General features: G+C 56.1%; 1 protein-coding gene across 1 annotated transcript; it reads left to right on the top strand.

The window, feature by feature from the left end:
- The first annotated feature begins 3,639 nt into the window (after positions 1-3,639).
- LRFN1 (leucine rich repeat and fibronectin type III domain containing 1) lies at positions 3,640-12,592 on the top strand. The gene is made up of 4 exons (XM_036746224.1): positions 3,640-3,673; positions 5,746-5,775; positions 7,640-9,077; positions 11,677-12,592. Exons 3-4 carry the CDS (start codon positions 7,663-7,665, stop codon positions 12,590-12,592), a joined length of 2,331 nt encoding a protein of 776 aa, XP_036602119.1. The 5' UTR covers positions 3,640-3,673; positions 5,746-5,775; positions 7,640-7,662.
- Positions 12,593-17,162: the final 4,570 nt, after the last annotated feature.

Genomic DNA, 17,162 nt, shown 5'->3' on the forward strand with positions numbered 1-17,162 from the left:
TGCAGGAACCAGACATTTGTCCTGGTGAGAGAGAGGGGGACAGGTAGTCCCTATATTCTGGGAAGATCCTTCCGCTCATTTTGGACTTTTCCTTTAGGGAAGGGGTCAGTATGGGAACTGAAGCTTAGGGAAAGATCTTGGGGAGATATTTAACAGACTCAAAATTGGCTGTTTGAGAAAGGGAGTGGAGCCACATGGAAGTGCTTTCTGGGGTCTAACCACTCTCCTTGGTGTTGGGGTCAGAGTTCTACTCCCTCCTTCCACGATTCCACTATATTATGTGTATTGGCGGGGTCAGGATTGGGAGGGGGTGGCTAGAGAAGGAAGAGAAGAACCCAGATACAAGAGAGTAACCAGTCAGGTTCGTGCCCCACCCCCCTTGGAGAGCAAGGTGTGCCCTGGTCCAGAGCAGATGTTTCTTCTGCTCAGGCTGAGGCTATGTTTCCATGGCAACCAGCTACCATCCCCAGGTCTCCAGGCCAGAGAACTGTGTCTCCAACCTCCAGATGAGGGGACTTTACTCCAGGGCTCAGGGGGCAAGAAAGGGGCTCCTCAATTAATTTTCTCTGTTTCTGTTAGGGTTGTGGGGGCCCCCTATAAACCTTCCTGTCCCCAATCACCAAAAACAGATCTTGAAGCAATTCTTGGTCACTGGGGTCAAGCAGAGCTCCCCCCTTTCTCTCCCAAGGTGTCCCCCATCCCTAACTCACATACCTGAGGCTCCTTCCTTCCTCCCTTGTTATAGAGGGTTCCTATGACCTCTATCATTCCCCACACTTGGGGGGGGCAGGCAGAGAGGAAGTACCCACCCACCAGACATGGGAACTTGTCAATCTGGGAATTAGCATGCAAAGGAGGAGGTGGCTGGCAGGAGGAGATTAAAGCAGGAAAGTCACCAAACAGTTTAATGTAATTGCTTCAGGGAATGGGGAATAAGAGGGAGGGGGAGGGACTGATCTTCGAAGATTACCCACTATGCCTGTCTGAAAGGAGGATCAGGGGTCCAAGTGGACCCCATGAGAAAGGGGCCTGGAAAGGCAGAGTTGGGGGAAGAGAGAGCCAAGGGATCCCTGTGTTTCCCTATTCTGACTCCTAGTCTCTAGAGCCAGGAAAGCCACTCCTCCTCCTCTTCCTCCTTCATTCCCAGGTCACTTGAAGGGAAATGGTGGCCGTTGCCATGGTAACAATGACATAGTGACCTTGGGCCCAAGCCACCCCAGCCACCATTGATTCTGAGGCTCCACAGTGAAGGGGCAGGAGTTTCCAGGCTGGTCCTTCCCTTCCCCTCTTTGAGAGGACTTCCCTCCCTTTTCCCTTCTCTCCCATCTCATCCTATCGCCCAAAGCCTACAGCCAGTAGATATAGACTGAGACCGAGATGCTAGTGCCAGGGCTCTTCATGGTCTGGGTAGCACAGGGGCAGGCTCAGTCATCATCCCCTCCAGTTCAGATGACCCTCCCCCTTTTTACTGATCACTGGATGGACTCTTGGAGACTCAGCTCTTCATTTGCTGGGTCTCAGCTTTCTTGTCCCTAAAATGGGCAGGTGGGAATAAGGCATCTCAAGCTCCCAGTTTTAACATTCTAAGATCCCCTACATTCTCTCTCTTTCATTTGTTGTGGTGGAGGATGGGGGAGTGAGAGTCCCCAAGCGCCAGAGCTGAAAAGGGTCTGGGCTTCCAGAGAGAGGAGGTTTCCATGATTTAATTAGTAATAAACACCACATAGGAATTATAAACCCCCTGCCCTGCCCAAAGAAGAAAAATCTGATTTTTAGTGGATCTGGGGGGAGACAAAGCAAGCATCATGTATGCTTTGATTTCTTTGCCCCCAAGAGATCTGGGCAGAGCAACTCATCCCCTTCAATGCAGAAGGTTCAATTAGGGATGGGTGTACGAAGGGGAACTGAATCGGGCAGGGCCATCTGGATTGTAGAATAATCAATCAGAGTGGAAATTTCAGAGGCTTTTGAACAATATTGAGTAGTGGGTTTCAGCCTGGGGAATTCTAGAAGGATCAGTTGGAGAAGGTATTGAGAAGGCTTCTGTTCAACCAGGAATGCCCAGTATAGTGCAAAACTGGAAGGCTTGCAGGCTGATGGATCAGACAAGGCCACTGGGAGGGTTTGGTGGAATCACTTCCCTTCTTTGCCCCTTAGCTTCCACCTCAGTTAAATGGAAGTTAAATGGACCTAGGTGACCTAGCTCCCTTTTGGATTAAAGGTATCTTCCTTTCATTACTAAGGTCCCTTATCCTGTGATTCTAACACAAGAAGAGGGTGTTTTGGACCAATGGACTAGTGGAGGAACCAGATGAAGTGGGAGATGAATGTTGAGAAAGGCTTTTGGGTGATCAGGGATGCTGAGAAGCAAGCTGGGTCTGAAGGATTGCAGAAAGGCCTTGGAGAGGATGAGTGGGCTGAAGTCTGTTCTAAGTATACCTCCCTCCTCCCTTTCTCACCCCTCTGCCTAACCAAACTCCCAGTCCTGGCTTTCCAGGTTTTGCTCATCCCCAGCTATCCCATCCTTTTTAGACTCAGTCCAGGTGGGGGTCTTCTTGGGGGCGTTCGAGAGAGAACTGAATCATAAAATCATAAATAGACCAATCAGAAGGCCTGATTGGTAGACAGAGAAAAGGTTGGGGTATGGAAAAAAGGAGGAGTGTAGGGCTGGGGCTAGGCCAGGTGGATGGGGGAGGCAGACCACAAGGATGGGGTGGGGGGCAGAGAAGGCCCTCTTCCACCAAAGATAGAAACTGGCCTCCCCCAGCAAGGAGGTGTCCTCTCCATGGATCCTAGGTCCGTCTTCATCTCCCATGGCTAAGGACATCACTGTTGCTCCCCTACTGTGTGCAAGGTCCAGTAGCCATGCCTGGCTCTTCTTACCTGAGTTTCTGCACAGTCTTCCCCGTCTCTGTGTCTGTCTGCCTTTCAGGTTCTGTCTGGGTCCCCTCGTGTCTCCCTGACTCTGTCTCTGTCTACAAGCCTCCCTGGCTCTTCCTCCGGCCTTCCCCTTCCATTTCCATCACAATCTCTTACTTTTCACTTTCCCCTCTTCCAGTTCCATGGGGACCCTCCTCCTGCCTCTGCAGCATAATCTCGCCCCCACATCAGTCCATCTAGTCCCCTCAGGCAGGGGACCTTGGGGACCCTGGCATCCGAGGGTCCCAGACCTGGCATGGCCCCTCCCTCTGCGGCCGGGGGTGGGGGTGGGGGAGGCGGAGAAAAGCCGGGACCAAAGCCCGACCGCCATGGTTGGGGGCGCTGCGTCTAGGCTGGGGGCCTTGGTGGGGAGGGGTCCACGGTGCTCTCGCTCCCGGACTGGGGAGCAGGGGAGGGACCCAGGCGCGCCCGCCTCCCCGCCCCCTCGCCCCTCCCTTCCGCTCCCCTCCCCCCCTTTGCAGATCGGGCGCCCGCGCCCCGCGCTGTGCGGAGGGAGGAGCCGCGCGCCGAGCTTCGGCTGTACCGCGCCCCCCCCGCCCCCTCCCCCCAGCCCTCCCGGCCCCGGCCCCCCTCCCTCCTTCCCTCCCTCCCTCCCTCCTCCGTCCCCATCCCCCTTCCCTCTCCGTCCCCTCCCCTCCCCTCCCCCCGCCATGGCGCGGACCGAGGCGGCGGCGGCCGGAGCCAGAGCCAGAGCCCGGGACCGGGCCGGGGCCGGGGCCGGGCCCCCCCGGAGGTGAGCTCGGGGCCCGGGGTGGGGAGCGCGGGGGACGGGAGCGTGTGTGCTGGGTGATGAAAGATGTGGATGGAGGATGTGTGCGGTGCGGGATGTGTGTGTGCGCGCGTGTGTCCGCGCCGCTGCGGTGCCCGGGTCTGGGGGTCCGGGCGTGTCTGTGTGCGCGCGTGTGGCCGGGGGTGCCGGGGGTCGGCGGGCTCCGCGGCTGGGTCGGGTGCCCCGGCGTGCCCGGGTGCAGGCGTGCCCGTGCCCCGGCGCGCTTGTGTGGCTGGGTGGGCTCCTGTGCATCTGTGGATCTGTGCGCCCTGATGTGTTTGCTTGTTGGTGTGTCCGTGTGTGTTTGTCTGCATTTGTGTGTGTCTGCGTGTGTGTCCGTGTGTGTCCGCCCATGGGCCCATATGTCTCCCCGGTGTCTCCGAGTCTGTCCATGTGTCTCCGTGGGTGTCCGTGTGTCTCAGGGACAGCTCCTACCTTAAGCCCTTGGGAGGGGAGCGGATGGGGGGTGGGGGGGACACCGTGGGCCTGGGTCCCTGGGGCTTTCGGTGGGAGAAGGACTCAGTCATTTCCTCCCCTGCCGATGAGCAGACCTAGGGCTGAGCCTGGGGCTGGGAGCTGGACACATGGACACCGACTCCAGGGGAGAAAGGTGGAATCTGACCAGAGACTACCCCCTCCCTTTCGAAGGGGGAGGCCTGCCCAGCCCTGCCCCTCCTAGCTAGATCTCCCAGGATCCTTCAGAATCTGCCCAGATCCACGGGGATCCTCTAGGCCTCCAGAGGGAGGGGGGCCTGAGGGACCCTGCCATAGGCCCAGATCTGATTTTATTTGCAGGATTCTCTCCTCCTTTCCCCTTCACCAGCACATTTCAGTGTTTTGGGATTGGGGCCTGGAGGGAAGCCATGAGAGAGAGCTTTGGACTCTATCCCCTCCAAACCCAGACATCCATCCCCCTCCCCCTCCCCTTCTACCGGCTTCATCGAAGACCCAACCCTACCTGCCCCACTTCCATCTCAGGAGACTTGACCTTCTGACCCCTCATCTTTGCTCCTTAAATCCTGATTCCCAGAGGCCTAAATTCCTGGGTTCTCTCTCCCTTGACTGGGGTCAGGTTTGGCCCTAGACTTCCCCTTGGGGGTGGTGGAGAACTGGACCAAGGTGAGGTTGAGGCTGGAGTGAGAGATCCTGGGATCCAAGTGTGGTTAGGTCTGCTTGTCACTGCCTGGCTGCGGGTCTGTGTCTCTGGGATTGTGTCTTTCTGTGTGTGTGTGTGTGTGTGTGTGTGTGTGTAAGAAACCATGTGCTACCAGCCAGTCTCCTCCCTTCCCACAGCTTTTTGTGTCTATGTATCTGTATGTCAAGGTCCCAGCATATATTTTCAGTGGCTGGGCTTTTTGTCAACTGCCCATGTATATGGGGAATATATGTTATAAATGTATGTGATATGAGTATGTACAAATACAGGTGTGTCCTTCTGGTAGGCTGTGCATGCCTTCCAGTGGGGACATGTATGTGTTGGCACATGTCAGAACAGGCATGAGTGCAAGCATGTCTAAGCATGTACTGTGTTTCTTGGTGTGACATGGAGATTACATGTCAGCAGGGATATAGAATCTGTGGACCTTCCTTCTTCCTTCCTCTGTGGGCATGAAAGTACTGGAAGCCTAGGATACTTATGTTCCCTTTAGAGAGGCAGCTTGGGGATAGAATGTTGGGCCTGGAGTCACAAAGATCTGGGTTCAAATTCTGTCTCTGACACTAGCTTTGAACCCACTGGCAAGCCATTCAGCCTGCTTCTGGGTTTTGTCATCTGCAAAATGGGGGGGGGGTGTGATAACATGTAGTGCCTATCCCAAAGGTTTTGCTGTGAGGCTCAGATGATGTGTAAGTGAATATATTAAAAAAAACATGAGTTGTTCTGGAAGTCCTGGAATCTTGGGTTACCAGGTTTGTGTTTCCCTGGACCAAAGTAAAGGGCTGGGGAAGTTGCAGCAGGAGGGATTAGAGACACACTGCAAAAAGGACTTCCCCAGTCCCCAGGTGGGGCTGATGGGGGAATGTTGCTGTCTTTCCAGGTGGTGCCGGCCATGATTTCCTGAGGAGAGGTGAGCTGGGGAGTCAGAAGTTGGAGGGGGCAGCTTGGATTTTTTTTATACCTCAGGAGCCCTGGATCAATGGTCTGCTGTGACAGGGCCAGGGAGAAGCATGTCTGGGGTGAAGGGGGCGCTTAGCCTGGGATATGGAGTGGGGGAAGGTTGGAGGAGAACTGAGGTGGGGGGAAGGTGTCATTTTTCACCACATGGATGGCCACTTATGACAGTGGAAAGGACAGCCAGGCTAGGAATTTCTCGATGAGGTGGAAGAGGGAAAAGGGAGACAGGTGGCTGACTCTGCCCCTAGCAAGCTAGAGGAGGGCTTTGGGTAGAGGGAGTTGATCAGGATCCAACGTATGTAATGTAAGCCCAACCTCCAAGTTCTGGAGTGAGATGGGATCGGGGACTCACCACACAGTGGAGGCAGGGACTGAGGAGCTCCCTCCCTCCCTAGGCAGTGGGCAACAGTTTCACCCCCGCTGGTCCAGACTAGGAGAAAGAGAAATCCAGCAATAGAGGGCTGAGAAATTCAGGAGACAAAGAGACAAAAAAAAAAAAACCAGGGAAACAGAGACAAGAGATGGAGAAACAGGCACGAGGATTCAGAGACACCTAGAAGCAGAGACAAAAAAATAGATACAAGAACTGGGAGCTCAGAGAAATGGAGGAATGGACATAGGGGACTAAAAGGCTCAGAGAGACAGAGAAGAAAGGTACAGAGAACCCCAAAGACAGTGGGCCAGAAATACAACCTTTGAGTACCTCAGAGATAGAGAGAGGGGAAGAGGAAGACACCTGGAGACAGAGACACAGGAATGGAGAGGAAGATGGACACAGAGGCACAGAGAGAGACAGACACGGAGACAGAGACACAGAGAGAGACAGACAGACACATAGGGAGGCAAACACAGAGAGAGAGACAGACAGACACATAGGGAGACAGACACAGAGAGACAGAGACAGAGAGAGACAGACATAGGAACCGAGAGGGAGACAGAGAGAGAACAACATACAGACACAGGAACTGAGAGGGAGACAGAGAGACAGACCGAAATAGAGAGATACAGAGAGACAGACATAGGAACTGGGGCGGGGGTGGGGGTGGGGGTGGGGGTGGGGTGGAACAGAGAGATAGGTTGAGAGACAAAGCCAGAAAGAGATTTAGGGTCAAAAAGATTTAGAAAAAGGGGAAATGAGGAAGATAGGGGAGAGGTAAGAGAGGGGGAGAGAGAGAGAGAGAGAGAGAGAGAGCGCAATGAAGAGATGGGGGATCCCAAGGGGGCTAGAAAGGGGCCAGGAACTTTGCCTAGCTGGACTCTTAGATACTTGTTTCCCCTGGGAAACCCCGGGGCCGTGGGGTGGGGAACATAAAGTAAAGGGGAAAATGGATGCCCCCCCCCTCCCATCTCTCCCCATTCCCTCCACACTCCTCCTTGGGGCCCTGTTGTGATGGGAGCTGACACGCCGTGGGCTGGAGCTGCCACAGGGGGATTCCCAGACGAAAAGTTTGCCGGGAGCAAGTGGGGGGCTCTGTGTGTGTGTGTGTGTGTCTGTGACTGTCTGAGCAGGCATTCCCACAATTAGACACTGGAGGCTGACACCCCAGTGGGAGGGTTGGAGGCTAGACACCAACAAAGACTTCCCACAACTTACAAGTGGCAAAGCCTAACTTCCAAGTTCTGCTGTGCATGTTGTAAACGCTCCGCCCCCCCCACTACCTCTACCCCTGGGGAGGAAGGGATGAGGTCCCTGGAAGAGGGAGTGAAGTGAGGACACAAGAGATATATCAGACATGGGGAGGGAAGCTGTAGTACAGTGAGGAGGAGAGATACCCCTCCCTTCTCCCCACTAATTCTTTTTTCTCCTCCTTCCCTAGGACTGGTCACTGAGGTCTCCACCATGGCCCCAGGATCTTCTACATCATCATCTCCTCCATCGCCAGCCCTGCCCCTCCTCCTCCTCCTGTGGGCTGGGGCACCCCCATCCATTGGGCAGCCCTGCCCAGGCCGCTGCATCTGCCAAAATGTATCCCCAACTCTGACCATGCTGTGTGCCAAGACTGGCCTGCTTTTTGTCCCACCGGCCATTGACCGCCGAGTAGTTGAGTTACGACTAACCGACAACTTCATTGCTGCTGTCCGCCGCCGGGATTTTGCCAACATGACCAGTCTGGTCCACCTCACTCTGTCCCGCAATACCATTGGCCAGGTTGCCCCTGGCGCCTTTGCCGACCTCCGGACTCTCCGTGCCCTGCATTTGGATAGCAATCGCCTGGGGGAGGTGCGAGGTGACCACCTGCGTGGCTTGGTGAACCTGAGACATCTCATCCTGGGCAACAACCAGATCCGCTGGGTGGAGCCGGCTGCTTTCGATGCCTTCCTGGGTACCGTGGAAGACCTGGACCTGTCCTATAACAACTTAGAGTCACTGCCATGGGAGGCTGTGGGCCAGATGGTCAACCTCAACACCCTCACCCTGGACCACAACCTCATCGACCACATCGCTGAGGGCACCTTTGTACAACTTCACAAGCTGGTCCGGCTGGACATGACATCTAACCGGCTGCACAAACTGCCCCCTGATGGGCTCTTCCTCCGTGCTCAGGCCTCTGGGCCCAAGCCACCATCTACTCTGACAGTCAGCTTTGGAGGGAACCCCCTGCATTGCAACTGTGAACTTCTCTGGCTGAGGAGGCTGACCCGAGAGGATGACCTAGAGACCTGTGCCACTCCGGAGCACCTGACAGACCGCTACTTCTGGTCCATCCCCGAGGAGGAATTTCTTTGTGAGCCGCCTCTCATCACTCGGCAGGCAGCTGGCCGGGCCCTTGTGGTAGAAGGCCAGGCAGTGAGTCTGCGCTGTAAGGCTGTGGGTGACCCCGAGCCTGTGGTGCACTGGGTGGCACCCGATGGGCGGCTCCTGGGGAACTCTAGCCGCACTCGAGTTCGGGGGGATGGGACCCTTGAAGTGACCATCACCACTCTCCGAGACAGCGGCATCTTCACTTGCATAGCCTCCAACGCAGCGGGAGAGGCCACGGCGCCGGTGGAGGTGTGCGTGGTGCCTCTGCCACTCATGGCCCCACCCCCTGCGGCCCCGCCCCCCCTCAGTGAGCCTGGGTCCTCAGACATTGCCACGCCTGGACGGCCGGGGGCCAATGAGACTGGCTCTGGCGGGGCTGAGAGGAGGCTGGTGGCCGCGGAGCTGACCTCCAGCTCTGTGGTCATTCGCTGGCCCGCCCAGAGGCCTGTACCGGGTATTCGCATGTACCAAGTGCAGTACAACAGCTCGGCTGATGACTCGCTGGTCTACAGGTGAGTTCCATGGGCTGGGAAGCCAGGGAGAAGGGACTCTTGAAACCCGCTGGTGAGCTCGCCTCTCCCCCGAGCGCCTAGACCCTTCCTCCAGCTGTCTCCAAGTCACTGTTTCTGTCTCCATCTTCGGTTTTGTCTTCTCTCTGCCGGTCTGTGTCTCTCCACCTGTTCTCCATTTATTTCTTCCTCTCTCCTCCTCTGTTTTTCTTTCAGACTGCCCCCCCTTTTTTCTTTGCTATTTTTGTCTCCGTATAGCCCTCTGACCCTCTCCCTCTTGATCTTCCCACCTCCCCCGGACTGTCTCCATGTATCCTGAAGTCTCAGATCAGAAAAGGGACCTGGAGTCCCCTCAGTTTATGGATGGAAGAAAGTGATGGGAAGGGAGGGCAAAGGGCTCTGTACACCATACCAGGCAGGCTCCCCAAATGTCCGGCCTCTGTCTCTCTTCCCACATCCCTGGCATTTTTGGGGATGCAGAATAGGCCCCCGCATCTTCATTCGGTCCCCTCGTCTAGACCCCCAGCAGGGATGCTGGACCCCAGCCATTGTCTGACCTCTCTTCCCTTCCCGTTAACCCATCCTCGGCTCCCAGGAAGGAAGGGATTGGTCTAATCCCAGTTCCTCAAAGGAATGATAAAGTTGGGAACCAACTGTAACACTACCTTCCCTCCCCACTCCTCCCCCCCACCCCCAGTGCTGTGAGGGTTAATTTGTACGCCTGCCTAGATGGGCTGAGGTCTTATCCAACCAGAAGCCATCTTTTACCCCAGTCTGGAAGCTCCTGACCAATCAGAGCCTCTTGGGCCTGGAGTCTTTAAGGGGGGGGGGGGGGTAATGGGACAGATTAATCCAAGGAAGATCCCTGAAGTTTGGGGGAGGGAGCTCAGTGGAGTCCGGAGGGTGAGGAAGACAGTTGGCTTAGAGCCTGGTCCCAGATGTGGGAATGGAGGAGGTCTGGGCTTAAGGTGGGGTGAGGGGAGGGCTGGTCCCAGGAAAGGGGCGAGGCTTAGTAAGAGCGGTAGGCGGGGCTTCTTGCATTTGACATTTCTTGGGACGAGGGGGAGGGGCCTGAATTGAGCAGGGCGAAGGCTTCTGGGGCGTGGCGTTTGCGGAGTGAGGCTGTTGGGGCTGGTTAGGGTCGGACTTGCAGCCTGGGGGCGTAGTTTGGCGGTTGGGATGGGAGTGGGAACCCCTTTAGGCTGGAATAAAGGGGAAAGCGTGCTCCTTAATGATTATAATCATCATCATAATAGTAATAGCCTTTTAATTGCACTTTCAAGTTTGCAAAGTGCTTTTCAGTGGTTAACTCTTTTGAACGTTCCCTCTGGGGACCACAACCCAATATGCCCCCACCTCACTTAGAATCGCTGAAAAACTGGGCGCAGAGTTTTCGGAGCGAGGCCAACCTGGTGGGAGGTGGTTTAGGGACTGTTTGGAGGTTGAGTATATTTCTGGACCATGGCTGTGGGAAAAGGTCAGGGCTTGAGGGGAAGGTGCCAGGGATGGGCCAGGGTTCCGCTGAGTAGCCGGCTGGAGAAGCAGCGGGGTGTTGCGGAAAGAATGCTGGGCCTGGAGGTTGGAAGTCTGGGGTTCAAATCCCTGCCTCAGGCACTTATTACTCTGGTCACGAAGTGTCTCTCCGGCTTTTACGCTTGATATATCTCGGGCATGATAACACCTGTCCCCACCGGGTGATTGCGAAGACCTAATGAGATGATACCGTAAAGCGCTATATCATCAGAAGGCCTCTAGCTAGATGGGAGAGGAGGGTCCTGGGGGAGGCTGGAGAGAGACTGGGCTGGGCTTAATCCTGCAGCTGGAAGGCTCATTACGTTGCGGGATTCAGAGCCTGGAGAGTTTAGCCATTTTCTCAATTTACGATTTAGAGCTGGAATGGATCTTAAGAGGTCCAGGGTCCTCTGTGACTTGCCCAAAGTCAGGGAGAGCCTAAGTATGCCAGTCACTGGGCTAAGCACTGGGGATACAAAGACGCGAGACAGTCCCTGGCCTCCAGGGGCTCCTAGTCTAACGGAAGAGTCTACCAGAAACAACCAGTACAAAAGAAATATATGCAGGATGAAGTGGGGTAATATTAGAGGGAGGGCGCTAGGATTCAGAAAGACTTCTTGGATAAGGCGGGATTTTAATTGAGGCTTGAGGTAACAAATAGCAAAGGGGATCCCAAAAAAAGGATTTGAAGCGAGGGCCTCTGGCTGGAAGTCCGGAGGAGGGGGCATTGTGGGATAGGTCACAGGGCTTCCTAGACGGCCTGGCTTCGGAACGCAGGGACACACTTGCTACATAGAGTAGGGCTTCTCCAACAAGGGGATGGGGCGCGCAGGGAGACGGCCCTAGAGGGGGCGGGGCTTCGGTAAAGGGCGTGGTTGGAGAGATGGGAGGGGCTTAGGGAAAGGGGTGGGATTTGCTAGATGAAAGAACCGGGGCTGGCTAGACGGGAGGGACGGGGCTGCTTTTGTGGGATGGAGCAGCATGGTGGGGCCTCCTAGGCGGGATGGGAGGGCAGGGGTTCCTGGACGGCAGAGGCCGGTGCTCACTCTCCGTTCCCCGCCCCTCTCTTCCTGTCTCCCGGGACCCCCAGGATGATCCCGTCGAGCAGCAAGACGTTCCTGGTGAACGACCTGGCAGCGGGACGGGCGTACGACTTGTGCGTGCTGGCCGTATACGACGATGGGGTGACGGCGCTGACCGCCACGCGCGTCGTGGGCTGCGTGCAGTTCACCACAGCCGGGGAGGTCACGCCGTGCCGCCCGCTGCACGCTCACTTCCTGGGGGGCACCATGATCATCGTCATCGGCGGCGTCATCGTGGCCTCGGTGCTCGTCTTCATCGTCATCCTCATGATCCGCTACAAGGTCTACGCGGGCGGCGACGCCGGCTCTGGCCACAAGGGGGCGCCGCCGCGCGTTAGCCACGTGTGCTCGCAGACCAATGGCGGCTCCGGCCCGGCCCCGCCCCCGCCCTCCACGCTGGACCAATACGAGGCTCTGCACGAGCTGGCGCCCGCGCCGTCGGGGCCAGACAAGGAGAAAGTCAAGGTCGAGGCCGAGGGGGCGGCGACGGCACCGCCCCCAGTGGTGGAGGCGGAGCGGCTCCCGGCCCGGCCGCTGGGCGGCGGCGCATCCTCCACCTCGCTCTGCCTGCTGCCCTCGGGGACCGAGGCGGCGGCGCCCTTGGGGCCGGAGGAGGACGGGCGTGCGCAGCTGGGGCCCGTGGGCCCTCGGCGAAGCCGTTCGGGGGCCCCCCTGGGGACCTCGGCCCCGGCCTCAGCCCCCGCGCTTCCCCCGGGCCGGACCCCCCGGCAGCGCTACTCGTTCGACGGGGACTATGGCGCCCTCTTCCAGAGCCACAGCTACCCGCGCCGGGCCAAGCGGACAAAGCGCCACCGCTCCACGCCCCACCTGCTGGACGAGGACGGGGGCTTGGGTGGCCTGAGCCCCGCGCGGGCCCGCCTCGCCTTCACCAGCACCGAATGGATGCTGGAGAGCACCGTGTGAGCGGGACCCCTGGGACCTCCGCCCAGCCTGGGGTGACTCCCACTCCCCAGCCGAGGGGAGTGCGTGCCCTCCTCGCCACCCGAGGCACGGACGCCCGGGTTCTGCAGGGGGGCACCTTCCGCGATCTGGACGCCTGGGGCCCGAGGGGAGGAGGGAGGATCAATTGGAGGGAGAGGGGAGGGGAGGGAGCCGAAGGGAAGCCCCGCTCCTCCTCTGCCTGGCCCCGCCAGCGCGCGGGGAGGGGCTATGTTGGAGGGGGAGGGGTGTAGCATGGACATACTGGGGCTCCTCGCTTTCCCTTTCTCCCCCACCCCGGGTTCTTCACGCGCGCTCCGGGACCTCGCGGGAGCCGGTGCCTTACACAGCGGAGCGCGGGGCGGACACTTAGCAGCACTGAGACACGACACTCCCCACCGGGGACTGGTGGATGCAGCCCTGGAAGGCCCTCCGGAGAGGAGGTGCCCGATGGGGCAGGGGAAGGGAGGGCTGGGAGGGGGAGGGGGGCCTATTTATTGTATCTGGCTGGACTAGATCTTGTTCTGTCGCGTGTTCCCCCGAATCATGACCCCCGAATCATCCCTGTCTCCTCCACCCGACACCCTTTCTCTCGCTCTGCGCCCATCGACCCTCACTCATCACCTTTCAGCCCCCTCCCTGACTCCAAGGATCACAGTGTCAGAGCTGGAAGGGGCCTAGAGATCAGAGTCGGCTCCCACGTTTTACATGCAGGAAAACTTGCCCAGAGAGGGGAAGGGATTTGCCCGAGGACACACAGCCAGGACTAGAATCCAGGTCTGATTCCCAGTCTGTGGTTTTGTTCGATGCACCACACTGCCTCCTCTTCCTCCCTTCCCACATCCTTCCAATCTTTTTCCATCACTTCCATCTGTCCTCTCCAATCATCCTCATCTCTCCCCCCTCCCCCAGTCATGCCCACCTCTCTTCTCCCCAGCCCTGTCTCTCCCACATCATCTTCATTCTGGGCTGGTCCTGGCCTTGGACTCAGGGTTTTCCTTTGTAGGCCTGGAACTAGGACCTACCCCAAACCAAACCAAATCCTCTTCCATCAACACCCCTACCCCCAGCTGGGGGCTTCCAGTCGCAGCAGAATTAAACTTTTCTGTGTCTGAGCCCCCGGAGTGATCTGTGTGTGTGGAGTGGGGCAGGCTGCCATCCGAAGAGATTTAGGTTAGACCTCAGAAAGGGTCAAGAAATGTCTCCCCACCTCCAGAAGATGGGGGATGACCATTGTGCAGAAGAGGAGCAGAAAACAATCAAATTTCGAAGGTGAAGAGTGCTGTGGGGAGATGGAGGAGGTAGGGGGAGGAGATGGGAGGAATAGGTGACTGGCAGACCTGGTAAAGGGGGCAAGAATGTAGGCTACCAATCTGGTCCTGGTGGCCATGGCAGAGCTAAACTAGTGTGGGGTTTGGAGAGCTGGAAGGAAGCAAAAAGGCAGCAGGAGACAGAAATGAAGAGACGGAAACGAGGGTGGGGGATAGTGCCCTTGGGGGCGACTCCAAACTCCTCCCTACCTGGTCTGGGGATGGATATGTGAGGCCCCAGTTTCCTGGGTTTGCCGGGGGTAGAGCCAGCCTTATGTCCCTTTGGGGCCAAGCGGGCGGAGGATGGAGAGAGACGGAAATAGAAACAGAGACGTCTCCAAGAGAGAGGGGGGATGGAAAAGACTGCAGACTGCAGAAGGGGGAGGGGAGGCAGGCAAAGAGGCTGAAAGACTAGGCAGGGACAGAGACACTGGGGTCTGTATAGATAGACTGAGAGACAGACCCTGCAGGGCAGCAGCATCTCAGTAAATGTTTAGTAATCGATGGGGAGAGAGACGGACTGGGGAATGGTGGCAGAGGGAAAGAAGGAAGGAGATACATTCAAAGAGGCAGGAAGACAGGTAGGTTGGTAAATGGAGAGAAACAATGAGAAACGGAAGCAGGCAGAGAAAGATAAAGGTTATTTTGGCCAAGATGAAAGATAATTCCTCGGAGGCTTTCACTCGAGGGTCGTGGCTCCTGTTAGGTTCTCTCCAGAACACCCTTAATCATACTTTGGGACACCCCAGGGTCCCCCTCCCCCCAGCTCCAGATTCCTATATCCCTCCACCGCAAATAGGAGATAACTCACTGCACGCCCCGCCCCCCAGCATATCCCATGATGAAAGGAAGAGTGGGGGGTTAGAATCCATCACTTCGAGCCTTAAGAACAGTCCTGTGGACTGGGCTGACCGGCATAAGAGACAGACCACTGCAAGAGGATCTTGGCAGGGCTACCAGTTGGGACTTGGAAGCCCCCAAATTTCAGACCAACAACAGGGACAGAGCTAGCCAAGAGGGAGGAGGTTGGAGAAATGGATTCCCAGGAGGCCTGAGGTCAAGGACCAGCTCTGCCACCGTTCTTGGCCAATTCCCTTCCCCCTAGCTTCGTCTTATAGGGGAGCTTTTCTCTGGCTCCACAAGGTGATTGGGAGGGAGGGGCAAGCCCGGAATATCCAGAAAACTGATCCCAGCTCTCCCGTTGACTCCCATGCCAAAAATTTGGGGGTACATTTCTGCAGAGCAGGAAGTTTTCATGAACATGTTGAGTAGAAATCACCTTGTGGGGTAACTGCATACCTTCCCTAGGAAAGCTGGAATTAAAGTGAATTTTTTTTTGCTAACAACTCCCACCCCCGCCCCCATGTATCTGAGGTCATCTTTTCCCAAAGGAACCATGCCTAGATTCTGGTCCAGGTAGGCATTATGTATTGGGACAACTTCTTGTAGACCAGTTCTGTCTCAAAACCCAAGTGCCACAAGGATTCTGTGATACTATGGTATGGAGAAGAGGTGAGATTCAGAAGTAGGCACACTGCATTTGAAGTCAGAGGACCTGAGTTCAAATCCTTTCTTTCATCTCATGTCAGCTGTGTGGCCTTAAGTAAGCCACTTGATCTCTCTGGGCCTCTGTTTCCTCTGTAAAATGTGGACCAGGGAGACCTTCCAGACTGAGATCTAGGACGCTATGGTGGAAAGAGCCATTGTTTTGGAGTCAGGGAATCTAGGTTGGAATCCCAATGCTACCTATGTTTCTGTGTCTCTACAACTCTGAGAGCTAAACATCTGTGCCCATCCAGGAATTAAACAAGGAAGCTTTATGGGAAAGGAGCCAGGAGACCTACTGAAGCTCTTTAGAGACTCCCTCCTGGCTCCAATTGGGCAAACTTCCTCCTCCTCCTCTTTCCTAGGGAATTGTGGTAGTTGTAGGCCTGGCCTGCCAGCCTCTTCCCACCCCCGCCCTCATTCTCCCTCCCTCCCTACTATCTACCTGCGTTGTTATCTGAGTGGCTATTCCTATAGTCCAGAAGGCCCACCCCTTTGTTTAGTCCCTGGGTACTCCTGAGCGGAAAATCCCTTTATCGGCTAAACGCCAAAGTGTGACCAAAAGGAAAGTGACTCAGAGGAAGCCAGCCAGGTAAGGCACAACGTGGTGTCACCTCTTAGGTAACTGGAAAACCCAAAGGAGGGATTTCCCCACTGCCAGCCCTTCTGAGCTCCCTGCCCCCTCCTCTGAGAAGACCCCCTAAATTCAACATTGTCACTAACTCCCTGAGCAATACTGTCAGCCCACCTCAAGACCCTGGGATACCCCTCTGAAAAACAAGGGCAGTGATTTGTTATTGGTGTCTGTGCTGGCAGGTGGCAGGCAAGGCCCAAAGAGAGGTCCAACATGGGGGAGAAGCATGGAAGTGCCTACTATGTGCCAAGCACTTTGCTAAGTACTTTACAAATATCACCTCATTTGGTCCTCACAACTCTTTGCAGTAGGTGTTATGATCACCCTCATTTTAGCATCAAGGAAACTGGAGCAAAAAAAGGTTAAGTGACTTGCCCAGGGTCACACAGCTAGTAATTGTCAGAGGCAGGATTTGAAGTCTGGTCTTCCCAACTCTAGGCCCAAGGCTCTATCCCCTGTGCAACAGGACTACTTAGATAATTGAGTCTAGGAAGAAAAGAAATACAGCCTTAGAGGACCAAAGAGGAAGTGGAGTGCTGGACTCGGAGTCTGAGAAATCTGGGTTCAAATCTCCCATTAGAAGCCTTCCTGAGGTGGGATCCTTGGCAAGTAGCTTAAGAAAAATTCTCTAGTGGCAGTCAGGTGGGCCAGTGGGCCCTGGAGTTGGGAGGACTTTTCAAATCAGGTCTGACACTTATTAGCTGTGTGACCCTGGGCAAGTCATTTAACCCCAACTGCCTCCCCCTAAAAAAACATCTCTGTGCCTCAGTTTCCTTATCAATAAACTAAACCAGTTGGACTCCCAACTCTACAGTCCCATAATTAGAAAATCACAGCAATAGGAGGGAAGAAAGGAACTGCCAAAAGAAACAGCAGTGGGGGAGGCGGAGACAGACCTGTGGAGATGCACATACACCTAGAGGGTTGGGAGAGACAAAGAAGCAGGGCAGAGACTTGGGGAAGAGAGAAAACTGACAGATGCAAAAAATTGGGCAGAGAGAGACGGGAAAGGCCCAAGGAGGGAGCCTGATGTAATCCTAAACTTAGGTGAGGAAAGCAAGCACTT

The sequence above is a fragment of the Trichosurus vulpecula genome, chromosome 2 (assembly GCF_011100635.1).
Source record: "Trichosurus vulpecula isolate mTriVul1 chromosome 2, mTriVul1.pri, whole genome shotgun sequence".
Classification (NCBI taxonomy): Eukaryota; Metazoa; Chordata; class Mammalia; order Diprotodontia; family Phalangeridae; genus Trichosurus; species Trichosurus vulpecula.

Bases quoted from the DNA above. Each gene is read 5' to 3' on its own strand.
- LRFN1 (XM_036746224.1), top strand. From the start codon at position 7,663: ATGGCCCCAGGATCTTCTACATCATCATCTCCTCCATCGCCAGCCCTG. The intron at 9,078-11,676 runs GTGAGTTCCATG...CGGGACCCCCAG, and splicing joins GATGACTCGCTGGTCTACAG to GATGATCCCGTCGAGCAGCA.